Genomic DNA, 16,608 nt, shown 5'->3' with positions numbered 1-16,608 from the left:
GTAACGAGAGATTTAGAGGGGTTTAAATTTGAGGCCTAGTATTTAGGCGCTGGGTCACCGGTATGGATTTAGTGACAGAATTAGACTTGGAAATGCACAGAAGCGTGTGTGTGAAGTTATTCTGAATGACCCTATGTGCACCTTCAATATTATATACCCTTTTAGGGATAGATTTCAAATAGCTCTGATATAGCAGAAACCACTAAATTATGAAATTGCTAAATTGGGAATTGTACTTCAACCCAGAACAAAAAATGTGCTTTGACGGACACTAAATATCTTGCCCAGCAACAACAGTACAGCGGTGGGTAACGAGAGATTTAGAGGGATTTAAATTTGAGGCCTAGTATTTAGGCGCTGGGTCACCGGTATGGATTTAGTGACAGAATTAGACTTGGAAATGCACAGAAGCGTGTGTGTGAAGTTATTCTGAATGACCCTATGTGCACCTTCAATATTATATACCCTTTTAGGGATAGATTTCAAATAGCTCTGATATAGCAGAAACCACTAAATTATGAAATTGCTAAATTGGGAATTGTACTTCAACCCAGAACAAAAAATGTGCTTTGACGGACACTAAATATCTTGCCCAGCAACAACAGTACAGCGGTGGGTAACGAGAGATTTAGAGGGATTTAAATTTGAGGCCTAGTATTTAGGCGCTGGGTCACCGGTATGGATTTAGTGACAGAATTAGACTTGGAAATGCACAGAAGCGTGTGTGTGAAGTTATTCTGAATGACCCTATGTGCACCTTCAATATTATATACCCTTTTAGGGATAGATTTCAAATAGCTCTGATATAGCAGAAACCACTAAATTATGAAATTGCTAAATTGGGAATTGTACTTCAACCCAGAACAAAAAATGTGCTTTGACGGACACTAAATATCTTGCCCAGCAACAACAGTACAGCGGTGGGTAACGAGAGATTTAGAGGGATTTAAATTTGAGGCCTAGTATTTAGGCGCTGGGTGACAGGTATGGGTTTAGTGACAGAATTAGACTTGGAAATACACAGTAGCGGGTGTGTGTGAAGTTATTCTGAATGACCCAATGTGCACCTTCAATATTATATACCCTTTTTGGGATAGATTTCAAATAGCTCTGATATAGCAGGAACCACTAAATTATGAAATTGCTAAATTGGGAATTGTATTTCAACCCAGAACAAGAAATGTGCTTGAACGGACACTAAATAACTCGCCCAGCTACAGCACTAGGGACAGATTTAGCTGGATATAAATTTGAGGCCTAGTATTTAGGCGCTGGGTGACCGGTATGGATTTAGTGACAGAATTAGACTGGGATATGGCCAAAAAATGAACAGACTATTGCTGGTTAAATGCACTTGGTGTGACAGCTTCACCCTGATGTAGGCTTTAGCCAAAAAACAACCACACCATTGAGGGTTAAATGCACTTGGTGACAGGCGCAGCTTGCCCCTGATTTTGTATATGGCCAAAAAATGAACAGACTATTGCTGGTTAAATGCACTTGGTGTGACAGCTTCACCCTGATGTAGGCTTTAGCCAAAAAACAACCACACCATTGAGGGTTAAATGCACTTGGTGACAGGCGCAGCTTGCCCCTGATTTTGTATATGGCCAAAAAATGAACAGACTATTGCTGGTTAAATGCACTTGGTGTGACAGCTTCACCCTGATGTAGGCTTTAGCCAAAAAACAACCACACCATTGAGGGTTAAATGCACTTGGTGACAGGCGCAGCTTGCCCCTGATTTTGTATATGGCCAAAAAATGAACAGACTATTGCTGGTTAAATGCACTTGGTGTGACAGCTTCACCCTGATGTAGGCTTTAGCCAAAAAACAACCACACCATTGAGGGTTAAATGCACTTGGTCGCAGCTTGTGCTGGCGCACCACAAGACACAAAATGGCCGCCGATCACCCCAGAAAAATGAGACTGACAAACGGTCTGTGCAGCCTAAAAACAGTGAGCAATTGAGGATCAGCAGCTCAATGATCCACAGCTGCAGATCGATCAGTTAATCAAGTCCTTTGGAGGAGTTAATCTGCCTAATCTCGCCCTACTGTCGCAGCCGCAACCTCTCCCTACGCTAATCAGAGCAGAGTGACGGGCGGCGCTATGTGACTCCAGCTTAAATAGAGGCTGGGTCACATGGTGCTCTGGCCAATCACAGCCATGCCAATAGTAGGCATGGCTGTGATGGCCTCTTGGGGCAAGTAGTATGACGCTTGTTGATTGGCTGCTTTGCAGCCTTTCAAAAAGCGCCAAGAAAGCGTCACAAAAGCGCGAAGAAAGCGACGAACACCGAACCCGAACCCGGACTTTTACGAAAATGTCCGGGTTCGGGTCCGTGTCACGGACACCCCAAAATTCGGTACGAACCCGAACTATACAGTTCGAGTTCGCTCATCCCTACTGGGGATGTAGCTGTGTTCAGAATTAAGCAATCACATTCAGAATCCTGTTGAATAGGAGTCAGCATACACGGCCATCATTTAACCCCTTAGGGACACAGCCTTTTTACACCTTAGGACCAGGCCATTTTTTGAAAATCTGACCAGTGTCACTTTAAGTGATGATAACTTTAAAACGCTTTGACTTATCCAGGCCATTCTGAGATTGTTTTTTCGTCACATATTGTACTTCATGACACTGGTAAAATAAAGTTAAAAAAAATATTTTTTTTTGCATAAAAAAATGTCAAATTTACCAAAAATTGGGAAAAATTAGCAAATTTCAAAGTTTCAGTTTCTCTACTTCTGTAATACATAGTAATACCCTTAAAAATTGTGATGACTTTACATTCCCCATATGTCTACTTCATGTTTGAATTATTTTGGGAATGATATTTTATTTTTTGGGGATGTTACAAGGCTTAGAAGTTTAGAAGCAAATCTTGAAATTTTTCAGAAATTTACAAAAACCCAATTTTTAGGGAATACTACAGCTCTGAAGTCACTTTGCGAGGCTTACATAATAGAAACCACCCAAAAATTACCCCATTCTATAAACTACACCCCTCAAGGTATTCAAAACTGATTTTACAAACTTTGTTAACCCTTTAGGTGTTGCACAAGAGTCATTGGCAAATGGGGATGAAATTTGAGAATTTCATTTTATTGCCTAATTTTCCATTTTAACCAATTTTTTCCACTAACAAAGCAAGGGTTAACAGCCAAACAAGACTGTATCTTTATTGCCCTGACTCTGCCGTTTACAGAAACACCCCATATGTGGCCGTAAACTACTGTACGGCCACACAGCGGGGCGTAGAGTGAAAGGTGCGCCGTTTGGTTTTTGGAAGGCATGTTTTGCTGGACTGGTTTTTTGACACCATGTCCCATTTGAAGCCCGCTGATGCACCCCTAGAGTAGAAACTCCATAAAAGTGACCCCATCTAAGAAACTACACCCCTTAAGGTATTCAAAACTGATTTTACAAACTTTGTTAACCCTTTAGGTGTTGCACAAGAGTTATTGGCAAATGGGGATGAAATTTGAGAATTTCATTTTTTTGCCTAATTTTCCATTTTAACCCATTTTTTCCACTAACAAAGCAAGGGTTAACAGCCAAACAAGACTGTATCTTTATGGCCCTGACTCTGCCGTTTACAGAAACACGCCATATGTGGCCGTAAACTACTGTACGGCCACACAGCGGGGCGTAGAGTGAAAGGTGCGCCGTTTGGTTTTTGGAAGGCATGTTTTGCTGGACAGTTTTTTTGAAACCATGTCCCATTTGAAGCCCCCTGATGCACCCCTAGAGTAGAAACTCCATAAAAGTGACCCCATCTAAGAAACTACACCCCTCAAGGTATTCAAAACTGATTTTACAAACTTTGTTAACCCTTTAGGTGTTGCACAAGATTTAATGGAAAATAGAGATACAATTTCAAAATTTCACTTTTTTTGGCAGATTTTCCATTTTAATATTTTTTTTCCAGTTACAAAGCAAGGGTTAACAGCCAAACAAAACTCATTATTCATGGCCCTGATTCTGTAGTTTACAGAAACACCCAATATGTGGCCGTAAACTGCTGTACGGGCACACGGCAGGGCGTAGAGGGAAAGGTGCGCCGTATGGTTTTTGGAAGCCAGATTTTGCTGGACAGTTTTTTTTACACCATGTCCCATTTGAAGCCCCCCTGATGCACCCCTAGAGTAGAAACTCCAAAAAAGTGACCCCATCTAAGAAACTACACCCCTCAAGGTATTCAAAACTGATTTCACAAACTTTGTCAACCCTTTAGGTGTTGCACAAGATTTAATGGAAAATAGAGATACAATTTCAAAATTTCACTTTTTTGGCAGATTTTCCATTTTAATATTTTTTTTCCAGTTACAAAGCAAGGGTTAACAGCCAAACAAAACTCATTATTCATGGCCCTGATTCTGTAGTTTACAGAAACACCCAATATGTGGCCGTAAACTGCTGTACGGGCACACGGCAGGGCGTAGAGGGAAAGGTGCGCCGTATGGTTTTTGGAAGCCAGATTTTGCTGGACAGTTTTTTTTACACCATGTCCCATTTGAAGCCCCCCTGATGCACCCCTAGAGTAGAAACTCCAAAAAAGTGACCCCATCTAAGAAACTACACCCCTCAAGGTATTCAAAACTGATTTCACAAACTTTGTCAACCCTTTAGGTGTTGCACAAGATTTAATGGAAAATAGAGATACAATTTCAAAATTTCACTTTTTTGGCAGATTTTCCATTTTAATATTTTTTTTCCAGTTACAAAGCAAGGGTTAACAGCCAAACAAAACTCATTATTTATGGCCCTGATTCTGTAGTTTACAGAAACACCCCATATGTGGTCGTAAACCGCTGTACGGGCACACGGCAGGGCGCAGAAGGAAAGGAATGCCATACGGTTTTTGGAAGGCAGATTTTGCTGGACTGGTTTTTTTGACACCATGTCCCATTTGAAGCCCCCTGATGCACCCCTAGAGTAGAAACTCCAAAAAAGTGACCCCATTTTAGAAACTACGGGATAGGGTGGCAGTTTTGTTGGTACAAGTTTAGGGTACATATGATTTTTGGTTGCTCTATATTACACTTTTTGTGCGGCAAGGTAACAAGAAATTGCTTTTTTGGCACCGTTTTTTTTTTTTGTTATTTACACCATTCATCTGACAGGTTAGATCATGACGTAATTTTAAAGAGCAGGTTGTCACGGACGTGGTGATACCCAATATGTATACAATTTTTTTTATTTATGTACGTTTTACACAATAATTTCATTTTTAAAACAAAAAAAATGTTTTAGTGTCTCCATAGTCTAAGAGCCATAGTTTTTTAAATTTTTGGGCGATTATCTTAAGTAGGGTCTCATTTTTTGTGGGATGAGATGACGGTTTGATTGGCACTATTTTGGGGTGCACATGACTTTTTGATTGCTTGCTATTACACTTTTTGTGACGGAAGATGACAAAAAATGGCTTTTTTTACACCGTTTTTATTTTAATTTTTTTACGGTGGTCATCTGAGGGGTTAGTTCATGTGATATTTTTATAGAGCCGTTCAATACGGACGCGGCGATACCTAATATGTATACTTTTTTTTTATGTAAGTTTTACACAATGATTTCATTTTTGAAACAAAATAAATCATGTTTTAGTGTTTCCATAGTCTAAGAGCCATAACTTTTTCAGTTTTTGGGCGATTATCTTGGGTAGGGTATGATTTTTGCGGGATGAGATAACGGTTTGATTGTTACAATTTTGGCGTAGATGCGACTTTTTTGATCACTTTTATTACCTTTTTTTGGGAAGTAAGGTGGGCAAAATTCCAATTTCATCATAGTTTTTAATTTTTTATTTTTATGGCGTTCACCGTTCGGGTAAAGTAACATGACCGTTTTATAGATCAGGTCGTTACGGACGCGGCGATACCAAACATGTGTAGGGAATTTTATTTTTTTCATTTTTAATCAGTGATAAATGTGTTTTTTGATTTTTACTTTATTTTTCACTTTTTTCACTTTTTTTTTGACCCAGACCCACTTGGTTCTTGAAGATCCAGTGGGTCTGATGTCTGTAAAATACAGTACAGAACCTATATAGGTATCTGTAACTGTATTTTACTTACACTGAACAGATCTATGCTTTCAGCACAGATCTGTTCAGCACCATGGACAGCAGGACGCCTGAGAGGCGTCCTGTTGCCATGGGAACCTTCCCCGTCTGCTCAGTAGTGGCCAGAACTTCGCAGACGGGGAAGGGTAAGGACGGGGCTTGGGGGGGCTGCCTGGGAGCTCTCTCCCTCTCCCATCGGGGGGCTGCAAAGGCACAGCAGCCCCCCGATCGGAGAGGGAGGGAGCTCCCTCTTACTGTTAACCTTTTCCATACAGCGGTCCGTACGGACCGCTGTATGGAAAGGGTTAAACGGCTGACATCGCATCACCGATGTCAGCCGTTTATACCAGGGTGCCAGCAATGTGCTGGCACCCTGGTATAACCCACTAGACGCCAACGATTACGCAATGGGAGGCGGGCGGGGGATCGCGATCCCGCCTACCGCACCGCCCGCCTCCCGCACCGCCCGCACCGCCCGCAACCCTCCCCCTGCACCTCCCACCGGGCAAAAATCACTAAGGGGTGCAGGGGGGAGGGATACATTTATATTTTACAAATGCAAAAGTTTCTGATCCCCGCGGTCAGGGACCGCGGGGATCAGAAACTGCAGAAATCGCAGCAAACCGCAGGTCTGAATTGACCTGCGGTTTGCCGCGATCGCCGACATGGGGGGGTCACGGGACCCCCCCGCGCATTTAGCCTAGGTGCCTGCTCAATGATTTGAGCAGGCACCGGGTTCCGATCACTGCCAGCCGCACGGCAGTGATCGAAAATGCACAGGGCGTACATGTACGCCCTGTGTCCTTAAGTACCAGGGCACAAGGGCGTACCTGTACGCCCTGTGTCCTTAAGGGGTTAAAGGGCCTCTGATTAACCCCAAATAAAGTTCAGCTGTTTTAATCATTGGTGGCAGTGGCCACAGGATCCCCTTCTCCTCCGATCGGAGTCCCAGCAGTGTAATGCTGGGGCTCCGATCGGTTACCATGGCAGCCAGGACGCTACTGAAGCCCTGGCTGCCATAGTAAGCCCCATGCTGCTGTGTGCACAAAGCACCAGGTACAGTGTGAGCTCCTATTCACCCTGATAGAGCTCTGTCAGGGTGAAAAGGACAAGGGTTCTAATCCCTAAGGGGGCTAAAAGTTAGTAAAAAAAAAAAAAAAAATATTAAGTATACATGAAAAAGAAAGATTTACAAAAAAAAAAAAAAAATACACATTAACAATAAACATTCATTTTCAGCAGGAATTTGTATTTTATTTTTCAAAAATGAAAATTCACATAATATCAGTATAAATTATCGGCTATCGGCCTAAAAGTTCACAAATTATCGGTATCGGACCTAAAAAATCAATATCGGTCGATCCCTACTAGAAAGCTGAACATGAAGAGGAACTTCATCTTTCAGCATCACAACGACCCAAAGCAACAGAGGAATGGCTTCACCAGAAGAAGATTACAGTTTTGGAATGGCCCAGTCAGAGCCCAGACCTGATTCCGATTGGAAATCTGTGGGGTGATCTGACAGATCTGCCCAGGAGATGCCCTCGCAATCTGACAGATTTGGAGAGTTTTTGCAAAGAAGAGTGGGCAAAACCTGCCAAGTCAAAATGTGCCATGCTGATAGACTAATACCCAAAAAGACTGAGTGCTGTAATAAAATCAAAAGGTGCTTCAACAAAGTATTAGTTTAAGGGTGTGCACACTTATGCAACCATATTATTTAATTTTTTATTTTTTTTTCTTCCCACCTAAAAGATTTCAGTTTGTTTTTCATTTGAGTGGTACAGTTTATAGGTCACATTAAAGATGGAAAAAGTTCTGAAATGATTTATCTTTGTCTAATTTATACAGCACAGAAACCTGATATTTTAACAGGGGTGTGTAGACTTTTTATATCCACTGAATATACATACATACATCAGAATTTAGAAGGTGAATATATCAGACAAAAAAACTAAACAAAACACCCACTACTGTCATTATGTGAAATCATTATTCAGGGGTATATCAGGGGTTGTCAGAGTTATGAAAAAAAAATATATATAGCACTGTAAATCTGATGGGCAGCAATATATAACTGAGCTAAGCAAATGTTAGTAAAATTTTTTATATTTCCTCATTTCCCTGGTTCTCTTCTGGCCCTTTTGTTTACATGCAATAACAACACTCTCTGCCCCTCCCCCTGCTCTGCAAAGGGAGTGAATACAAGAGCTGCCCTGAGTGACATGTCAGCCTGCTGGGAGACTCTGCAGCATGTTGTACGTGTAGGACTACAAGTCCCAGCTGTACAATGACACTGCTGATATACACATGATCTTCCCCCAACCTGTTCTTGTGCTGAACTCCTCTAGTCTGTCAGCTCCTGTGCCCAGCATTTGTCTCCTCACTGCCTGCAGCTACTCAGTAAAGCCTTAAACCCTGAGTATGTGCTACTGAAGGGGTTAATCTTTCCTGAAGTATCCAATGGAAGGGAGACACAGGACAGACAGCACAGCACAGCGACATCTACAGCTTTCAGGCTTGTGCACGAAACATTATCAGAGCAGGGAGAGAAGCTGACGTCACAGGTCATGTGACCCTCAGTGAAATCTGAGAAAGGAGCAACTACAGATGCAGTAAGTGCATGGTAAAGCTGTTACATTTGATTAGTTAGAAACATACAAAGAACAAAAAAATAACTTGGACAACCACTTCAGCAAATGGCATTTATCATGTAGAATAAGTTAATACAAGGCACATACTAATGTATTGCGATTGTCCATGTTGCCTCCTTTGCTGACTTTTTCCATCACATTATACACTGCTCGTATTCAGGGGTTATGGCCACCCTGCAATCCAGCCACAGTGGTCGTGCTTGCACACTTCATGAAAAAGCTGAGAGGACCGCAGGAATGCGCATAGGCCAGAACTTTTTCCAGTAGTGAGCAAGCACAGCCACCACTGATGGATTGCAGGGTCATAACCCCTGGAAACGAGCAGTGTATAATGCGAAGGAAAAACTAATCGAGCCAGCAAAGGAGGCAATATGGAGAATCACAATACATTAGTAAGTGCCTTGTGTTAATTTTGTCTACATAATAAATGCCATTTGCTGAAGTGAGGCAACCGCTTTAATGGCTGTAAAATGATCCAAGCAAGGAGACAAAGTTCAGCCATTCTAATGACTGGTGGGGGTCCCATGTTAGTTCACTAACCTCCGTTGATCGCTCGTATGGAGCACTATTTTCCTATTCCTCCAAGTATAGAGCAACAGCAGTTAAAGGGGTATTCCAATCCCATATAGTGATGGAATATGGCTATAATATCACTGGGAGTCCGACCTTTGGGACCTCCATCAATCCTGTGAATGCAGCAATGGTGTAGGGTAGCGTTAGGTCATCTCCTCATTTTTTGCAATTTTTTTAATTGAAGCGTGCTCCAGTTCCCTGCACAGTGTCTAGTGCAGTGATGGTGAACCTTTTACAGACCGAGTGCCAAAAGTGTAACCCAAAATCTCACAACTTTATCGCAAAGTGCCAACGCGGCAATTTAACCTGAATACTACAGTCCAATATAGTATATCTTCCATGTACTTTATCATTTAGCTATAATCGCCTGCCCTACATTCAGTGCACTGCCTGTGCCGTTCATAGTGCTCCCTGCGCTGATGAATGGAATATTGGTACACCATAGACTTTTTCCAGGGTTCGGGTGTCCACAGAGAGGGCTCGGAGTGCCGCCTCTGGCACCTGTGCCATAGGTTCGCCACCACTGGTCTAGTGGCTGGGACACCACTGTGCAGGGAAAAAACTGTGAAGAGGATGCAGCTCTACACCAGTGCTGTGACCAGGTATCAGATCAGTGGTGGTCAGAACACTAGGACTCCAACCGCTCCATTCAGTCTTCATGGGACTGCTGGAGAAAGCCAAGCGTTGTACTTGGCTATCCACGACGGTGCTATGGAGTATGAATGGAGGGGCAGCAGACTTACAATTAACAAATCAGCTTCTTCACACAAGGGAAGGGCTAGTGAGGAGGAACGTGGGGCTCAAGTCCTCCGTACTAGTGATTGGTGGGGGTTTGAGCAGACACACATTTATCACATGTCCTATTGATACATGATAAAATTTTGTAATGGAAAAATCCCTTTATGGATCTCCACTGATGATCTAGAGATAATGTAGTTAGATGGAGAAAAGTAACGCTTCACTTAAAGTATGTAGGTTATTTTTGGGGGGTTTCTTCCTGATAAACCCAAAATGTGGCCTTCAGACAATATAACCATATAAAAGTGCTCCTTTACCTTCCCATTCTCCAGAATGTATTTGTCCAGGACAGGGGATGGAGTAGGATAGGAGGAGGACGTGTTTGCCTCTTCAGGGACTGGCTTCTGTAGTTCTGGTTCTGGATCGCACAGTTCTGGGTTTTCTGTCTTTAATTCCATGGTGAATCCTGGGCGCACAAATAACAGGAGCAGTTATTAGGAGGAAAATACTGCGGTGCGAGGAATGCATCAATTAGCTGCAGTGTGATACAAAACCATAGTCCTACATTTCCATTTACAGCCCCATTGATTTAAATGAAATTGAAGTTTTATGTGTTCCTGTTGTAGAGCGGTGAAGGACATCATGTCACCTGCACGGACCAGATAGATACTAGTGCGTACTATAAACCTACAGTACGAAACAGCACCCAAAAAATGCCGAAGGGGGGAGTCAAAATATAGTGTGTGATATCTCCATGTGCCCAATATCAGTGGACTGTCTAATCCAGTCTGCAGGACCAAGACTTCTTCCGTTACTCCTAAGGATCCGGCATTTATGCGCAGAGCCGCAGACCGAAAAAAAGGTGAAAAAAATAAATGCCGGATCCGTTTTGCCGGATGACACCGAAAAGACGGATCCGGCATTTCAATGCAATTTTCTGACTGATCAGGAGGCATTTTTCAGACTGATTAGGATCGTGATCAGTCACATGCCATCAGTTGGCAAACATTTTGCCAGATCCGGCAGGCAGTTCCGGCGATGGAACTGTATGTCGGATCACACTCCCGCAAGAGTTAAAGTAGCCTTAGGCTGCTTTCACACTAGCGTTCATAGGTCTGTTCGTGAGCTCCGTTTGAAGGAGCTCACGAGCGGACCCGAACGCCTCCGTCCAGCCCTGATGCAGTCTGAATGGAGCGGATCCGCTCAGACTGCATCAGTCTGGCGGCGTTCAGCCTCCGCTCCACTCGCCTCCGCACGGACAGGCGGACAGCTGAACGCTGCTTGCAGCGTTCAGCTGTCCGCCTGGCCGTGCGGAGGTGAGCGGATCCGTTCAGACTTACAATGTAAGTCAATGGGAACGGATCCGCTTGAAGATGACACAATATGGCTCAATCTTCAAGCGGATCCGTCCCCCATTGACTTTACATTGAAAGTCTGAACGGATCCGCTCAGGCTGCTTTCACACTTAGAATTTTTTCTAAGTTATTAATGCAGACGGATCCGTTCAGAACGGAGCCTCCGTCTGCATTAATATGATCGGATCCGTTCAGAACGGATCCGATCGAACGCTAGTGTGAAAGTAGCCTTACCGACACAGAATCCTATTTGGACCTCTGAATAAAGCCAAATGTATTTGCATCACAATCTTTGAGTGCTGCGCTTTCACTAATTTTACAGAACCAGATTATGACCTGAGGTCCCAAAGTGTGTTAAAGGGGTTGTGTCACTTCAGTAAATGACATTTATCATGTACAGAAAGTGAATACCAGGCACTTACTATTGTACTGTGATTGTCCATATTGCATCCTTTGCTGGCTGGATTCTTTTTTCTATCACATTATACACGGCTCATGTTCAGGGGTTATGACCACCCTGCAATCCATCAGTGGTGGTCGTGCTTGCACACTATAGGAAAAAGTGCTGGACTATGCTTACTCCCACGGTCTCGGCCACCAGAGAGGCCAGTGCTTTTTCCTATATTGTGCAACCATGACCACTGCTGCTGAATTGCAGGGTGGTCCTAACCCCTGGATATGTGCAGTGTATAACGTCATATAAAAATAAATCCAGCCAGCAAAGGAGGCAATATGGACAATCACAATACATTAGTAAGTGCCTTGTATTAACAATCTCTACATTATAAATGTCATTTGTTGGAGTGAGACAACCCCTTTAAAGGGGTTTTCCGAGAATTATTTTTATTTTTATTGGCTAGGTCATGAATATTTGATCGTTGCGGGGGCCGACACACGGAGAGGGCAGCGGTGCCCACTTTAGAGCCCTGGCCTTCTCTCAGCTTGATGTCACTTTCATCGGTCACATGGCATAGGCGCAGCTCAGCCTCATTGAAGTGAATAGGGCTGAGCTGCGATACCAAGGACAGCCGTTATAGAGTACAATGTACGGCACCGTGTCTGGTTTGCTGAGAGTAAACCATGGTGTTACTGCGAGCACTGCTGCCTTCTCAAACAGCTGATCGGCTGGGGGTTCCCAAGTGTCGGACTCAAAAGATCAGATATGTATGACCTAATCCCGAAGATAGGTCATCAGTAAAATACTCTTGGAAAACCCTTTTAAAGGCTATGGACACATTTTGAGGTCATTTTTTTTATGATTGGATTTTACTCATTTTTGGCTACAAATACATTTTTTCCAATTCTTTTCCATCTTCATCCATTTCTGAGCTACAGGGTTAAAAAAAATAATAATCAGTCTGTTTACAAAGTGTCACTTTGTGTTTCCTTTGAATCCCTTCAGCTGTCAGCTCATGTGTAGGTCTTATCTCTGATCTCCTGACCTGACACAACACTCATTAGAATTCAATTCTTATCAAACTGAGCTAAGAACTACAGAACTACACATGAGCCGTCAACATAAAGTGACACCTTGCAAACAGACTGATTTTTTAACCCTTGTACAGCATCTCAGAAATGGACGAATATTTTTTAATAAAGACCAATTGAAAAAAAAAAAAAAAAAAATAAGATTTGTAGCCCAAAATGAGTAAAATGCAATTATAAAAAAAAAAAAAAAAACCTGAAGGTGTTCATAGCCTTTAAGAAAAAAAAGAAAGTAAGTCTTCAAAGAAAAGTAATGGCAGACACTCCCCCGCTGCTACAGACAGGAGGAAAGTGCCCTCGTAAGCAAATATGATGCCATTGATCTGCATAATTCTGGCCTTCAATGCCGGTTTATTGCCTTGTTTTTCTAGCACATGAAAAAGTCTATACTTTTCTTGCAGATGAACTCAAAATAAAATTAGGAAATCACTAAAAGTTAATTGGGTTTATAGTGTTTCAGGACTGAGACATTAACTGTCCACTTACGATTCAGCTTTTATTTCTAATCGATCTGCACAATGTGTCAGCGTCAGGAGGTTTTATGAATAAAATTCAGAAAGAATAAAAATCTAAGAAAATCAGCAACTGATATTTTCCAGGGTGTTGCTGTTTTTGAGGTGAAAAGTTGCTGTAATTGCCACTAGGAAAGCTGGGTGGCAGGTATTCGGTTACCACAGTGGGTTCCAGCTGGTGCTTTCAGTTTCCTAAATGGTACATGTGCAGTGACGCACCACCCTGCTTCAGAACAAGGCGGAGTTGTCGTCCTGGCAGTGATCATGTGGGCACACTGGAAATACCCACCTAATCACTGGTATTGCAGCTCAGCTGCTTTAATGAGAACTGTGCAATACCAAATCTCACCTGATGGGGTGCTGCAGAAAAATGTAACACTTGGTGCTAAGTTTCCTAACGGATAATAGCCAATTGCTGAAGGTCCCGATAGAAGGAGACGGTCCATCAGCTTAATTTTTGGGGACTAACAAAATGAGATTGCCAAAAGTGAACCCCTTACTAATGTACTCTTGCTGATGACCCTGTAAGCTCGGCTCGGATGTAGTCACAGGACCATGCTCCTGGTGTTTATCTTCTGCTTGTGTGACGTCCTTTAAACATGTGATTACCTCTCCCTCCCCAGAATACAGGGCGTCACACATTACATGCCGCTTATCTAGCCTGCTGGCTCGACCTCCTCCTTCCATGTTTCTGGAGCAATTGTGTTTTACATGCTGGGCAGCAGAATGCAGCGTCCAGTGAGCAGAGGTACAGCAGAGCTGTGTGTCAGTATGGTCTCTGGTTGTGTGTGAAGACAGTGAGTAACTGCAGCATTACCTTACATCTTGTAATACAGGTGGCTGCAAACAGAGGCAATGACCATGAGGTTAAGTGTAATGCTTTACATGATAATCCCACCCACAGCAAGCCCTAGTAGCATCAAAACAAAGGTGCTGCATAGATCTGAGCAAACCATATGAAAAATAACTACATCTGACCTACAGTTTACATTCAGATAAACTTAGGTACTTTTCTGTATGTTTTAAAAGCTCAGAAAACCCCATTAACACATATGAGCACCTGCGACCACTCTTGACATGTCGTTTTTAGTAATTACTTGCGTTCCCCATACAGTACCAATTCTGAAGCATCTTTTCTTCTAACTAACAAACTATCCCTTGGATGAATTGAAGGATATATGTCTTTTTTTTTTTTAACTGTATTAACTATGGAACTACATGCTGTTCTTCTATTATTCCTGCTGGAAATGGATGAATGAAGGTACAACTAGGTGTTTCCAGTTGGAGATGTGCCCCTGCACATCCTGACACTGGCAGCACTGACTGGAAAGTGTCAGACTGTGCAGGAGAAAGACCCCCAGCTGTATCCTCATGCATAAACGTCTAAAAGAAATAATAGAGGAATGGCACAACATAAAGCAGACATGTCAGGAGAGGTGACCGATCCTCTTTAACTCGTCGCTGCCTTTTTTGTCCGACCGCCTCTCAGCGCGTTTGCCGTGCTGCGGCCGCATCTCCTGCCCGTCCCCATTATAGTGAATGGAGCCGGGGCGGAATTCCAGCAGCACAAGTGTGCAAGCGTTAGTACGGATCCGGCAGGGGACAACGCCAATGCTAGTGTGAAAGTAGCCTTAATGAATGACGGCATCCATACACCGTGAATTTTTCAGCCATAGAATAAACATGTAAAAGCATGACTCTGCCGAGTGCGGATAAAACCACTCGTGCATCTGTCGTCTTTCAATAATGTAAAGAATTTGCTCTCCGAGTGCGGCTGATAGGCTTTTATTATTTTATCGTAGAAAGGGAGCCTGACCTTCGTTTGTTTCGGAAATGTCTGTATTTTCGGGAACTATTGCCACCGGAGATGAACCATGAATTCCATTCGATCTGTAATTCCAGGGAGAGACTATAAAACAAACATAACATAATATGAGGTCGTGTTTATCTGAACAGGTCAAAAGAAAAATGACAATTATTTCCAGAAAATCCCTTTTTGTAAGGAGGAAACCCGCGACTGTAAGCCGATCACCGGGTGATATTTCAGTGATCGGCTGTTAAACCTGGTAACAAATGTTCAATTCCTGCAGCGCCATCAATAGGTAAAATGAAGCATTGCATAGTGTGCACTGAAATAAATGATGGGTCCTTCAGAGAAAGAGATGTTCACTTCTAGTCGCTCTCTGCTCCACCGATTGATGAAGGTCCCAAATAATGGAGTCCCCTCTATTTGAAAACACATTTCTTTACTGGGAATTATCCGTCCTCTTACCATCTACTAGCAGATCTCCACCTATGACACTGGCTGACCTGTTACATGTGAGCTTGGCAGCTGAAAACATCTATGTTGCTCCCATGTTCATATGTGTCTGCATTACTGAGAAAAATAATGTTTTAATATATGCAAATCAGCCTCTAGGCGCAACGGGGGCGTTGCCATTACTCCTACAGTACTGCGCCTGTGCTAGATACTAAAGTGCACGGCGCAAGACTTTAGAAGAAGTAAGGGCCAGGTGTGATCATGTTTACACTGCCTGGTCCTGTCAATCAAAGTGCAGAGGGTGCGGCAGTTGCAGAGAGACCAGAGCCTCTAGGAGTAATGGCAACGCCCCCGTTGCTCCTAGAGGCTCACTTGCATATATTAAAACAATAAGCTATCTGCATGGACCGTCATTAATCATGAGGTTGGGGGGAACGGTGTCCCTGATTTTGAAAAGAGTAACGGGCGAGTGCACTCACCACCGCTCTATTCAAAGCTTACTGGACGGCCGAAGATAGACCACAGCAGTCCTACTGAATTTTAGAGTTTGAATGGAGCAGAACAGCGCCTGCTCGACCACCGCTACATTATAATCAGGGACATGGGACCCTTGTTCTCATGATCAGAGGGGGACCCAATAGTCCGACACCCAATCTTACTAGCAGTTATCCCCTAACCAATGAATAGTTGTTGTTCCCCAAAAACTCTTAAGATCATGTCGGGCCCTAAAATCAGAGCGACAATCACAGAAAGTGCCATTGCAATAAATTAAGATTCTTCTTATATATTTTTTTTTATTAAAAGAATTTGAAGTTTAAAAGACCAAATCTGAGTAGAATTTGCATTAGTCAAGTATTACCTGCCTAGGATGCCACTGTCCTGGTACCTTTACCTGCCCCCTGCATTTCCATTTAGCTAATTTCTAAGCTCTTGCACACACTGGAATATACTTTCTCTAT

General features: G+C 42.9%; 2 protein-coding genes across 2 annotated transcripts in view; both read right to left on the bottom strand.

Moving 5' to 3' along the window:
- The window catches only part of AGBL4 (AGBL carboxypeptidase 4), a 1,564,331-nt gene that overhangs the window by 380,101 nt on the left and 1,167,622 nt on the right, over positions 1-16,608 (bottom strand). The window lies entirely within an intron of this gene.
- Positions 1-16,608, bottom strand: part of BEND5 (BEN domain containing 5) — a 62,047-nt gene that overhangs the window by 9,413 nt on the left and 36,026 nt on the right. The window contains exons 4-5 of the mRNA XM_044302213.1: positions 15,206-15,298; positions 10,355-10,503 (exon numbers count right to left, since the gene is read on the bottom strand). Of these exons, the coding sequence (XP_044158148.1) occupies positions 10,355-10,503; positions 15,206-15,298 (242 nt within the window). The remainder of the gene's footprint in view (positions 1-10,354; positions 10,504-15,205; positions 15,299-16,608) is intronic.

The sequence above is a fragment of the Bufo gargarizans genome, chromosome 7, assembly GCF_014858855.1.
Source record: "Bufo gargarizans isolate SCDJY-AF-19 chromosome 7, ASM1485885v1, whole genome shotgun sequence".
Taxonomy (NCBI): domain Eukaryota; kingdom Metazoa; phylum Chordata; class Amphibia; order Anura; family Bufonidae; genus Bufo; species Bufo gargarizans.
This window is presented reverse-complemented; position numbering and strand designations above follow the sequence as displayed.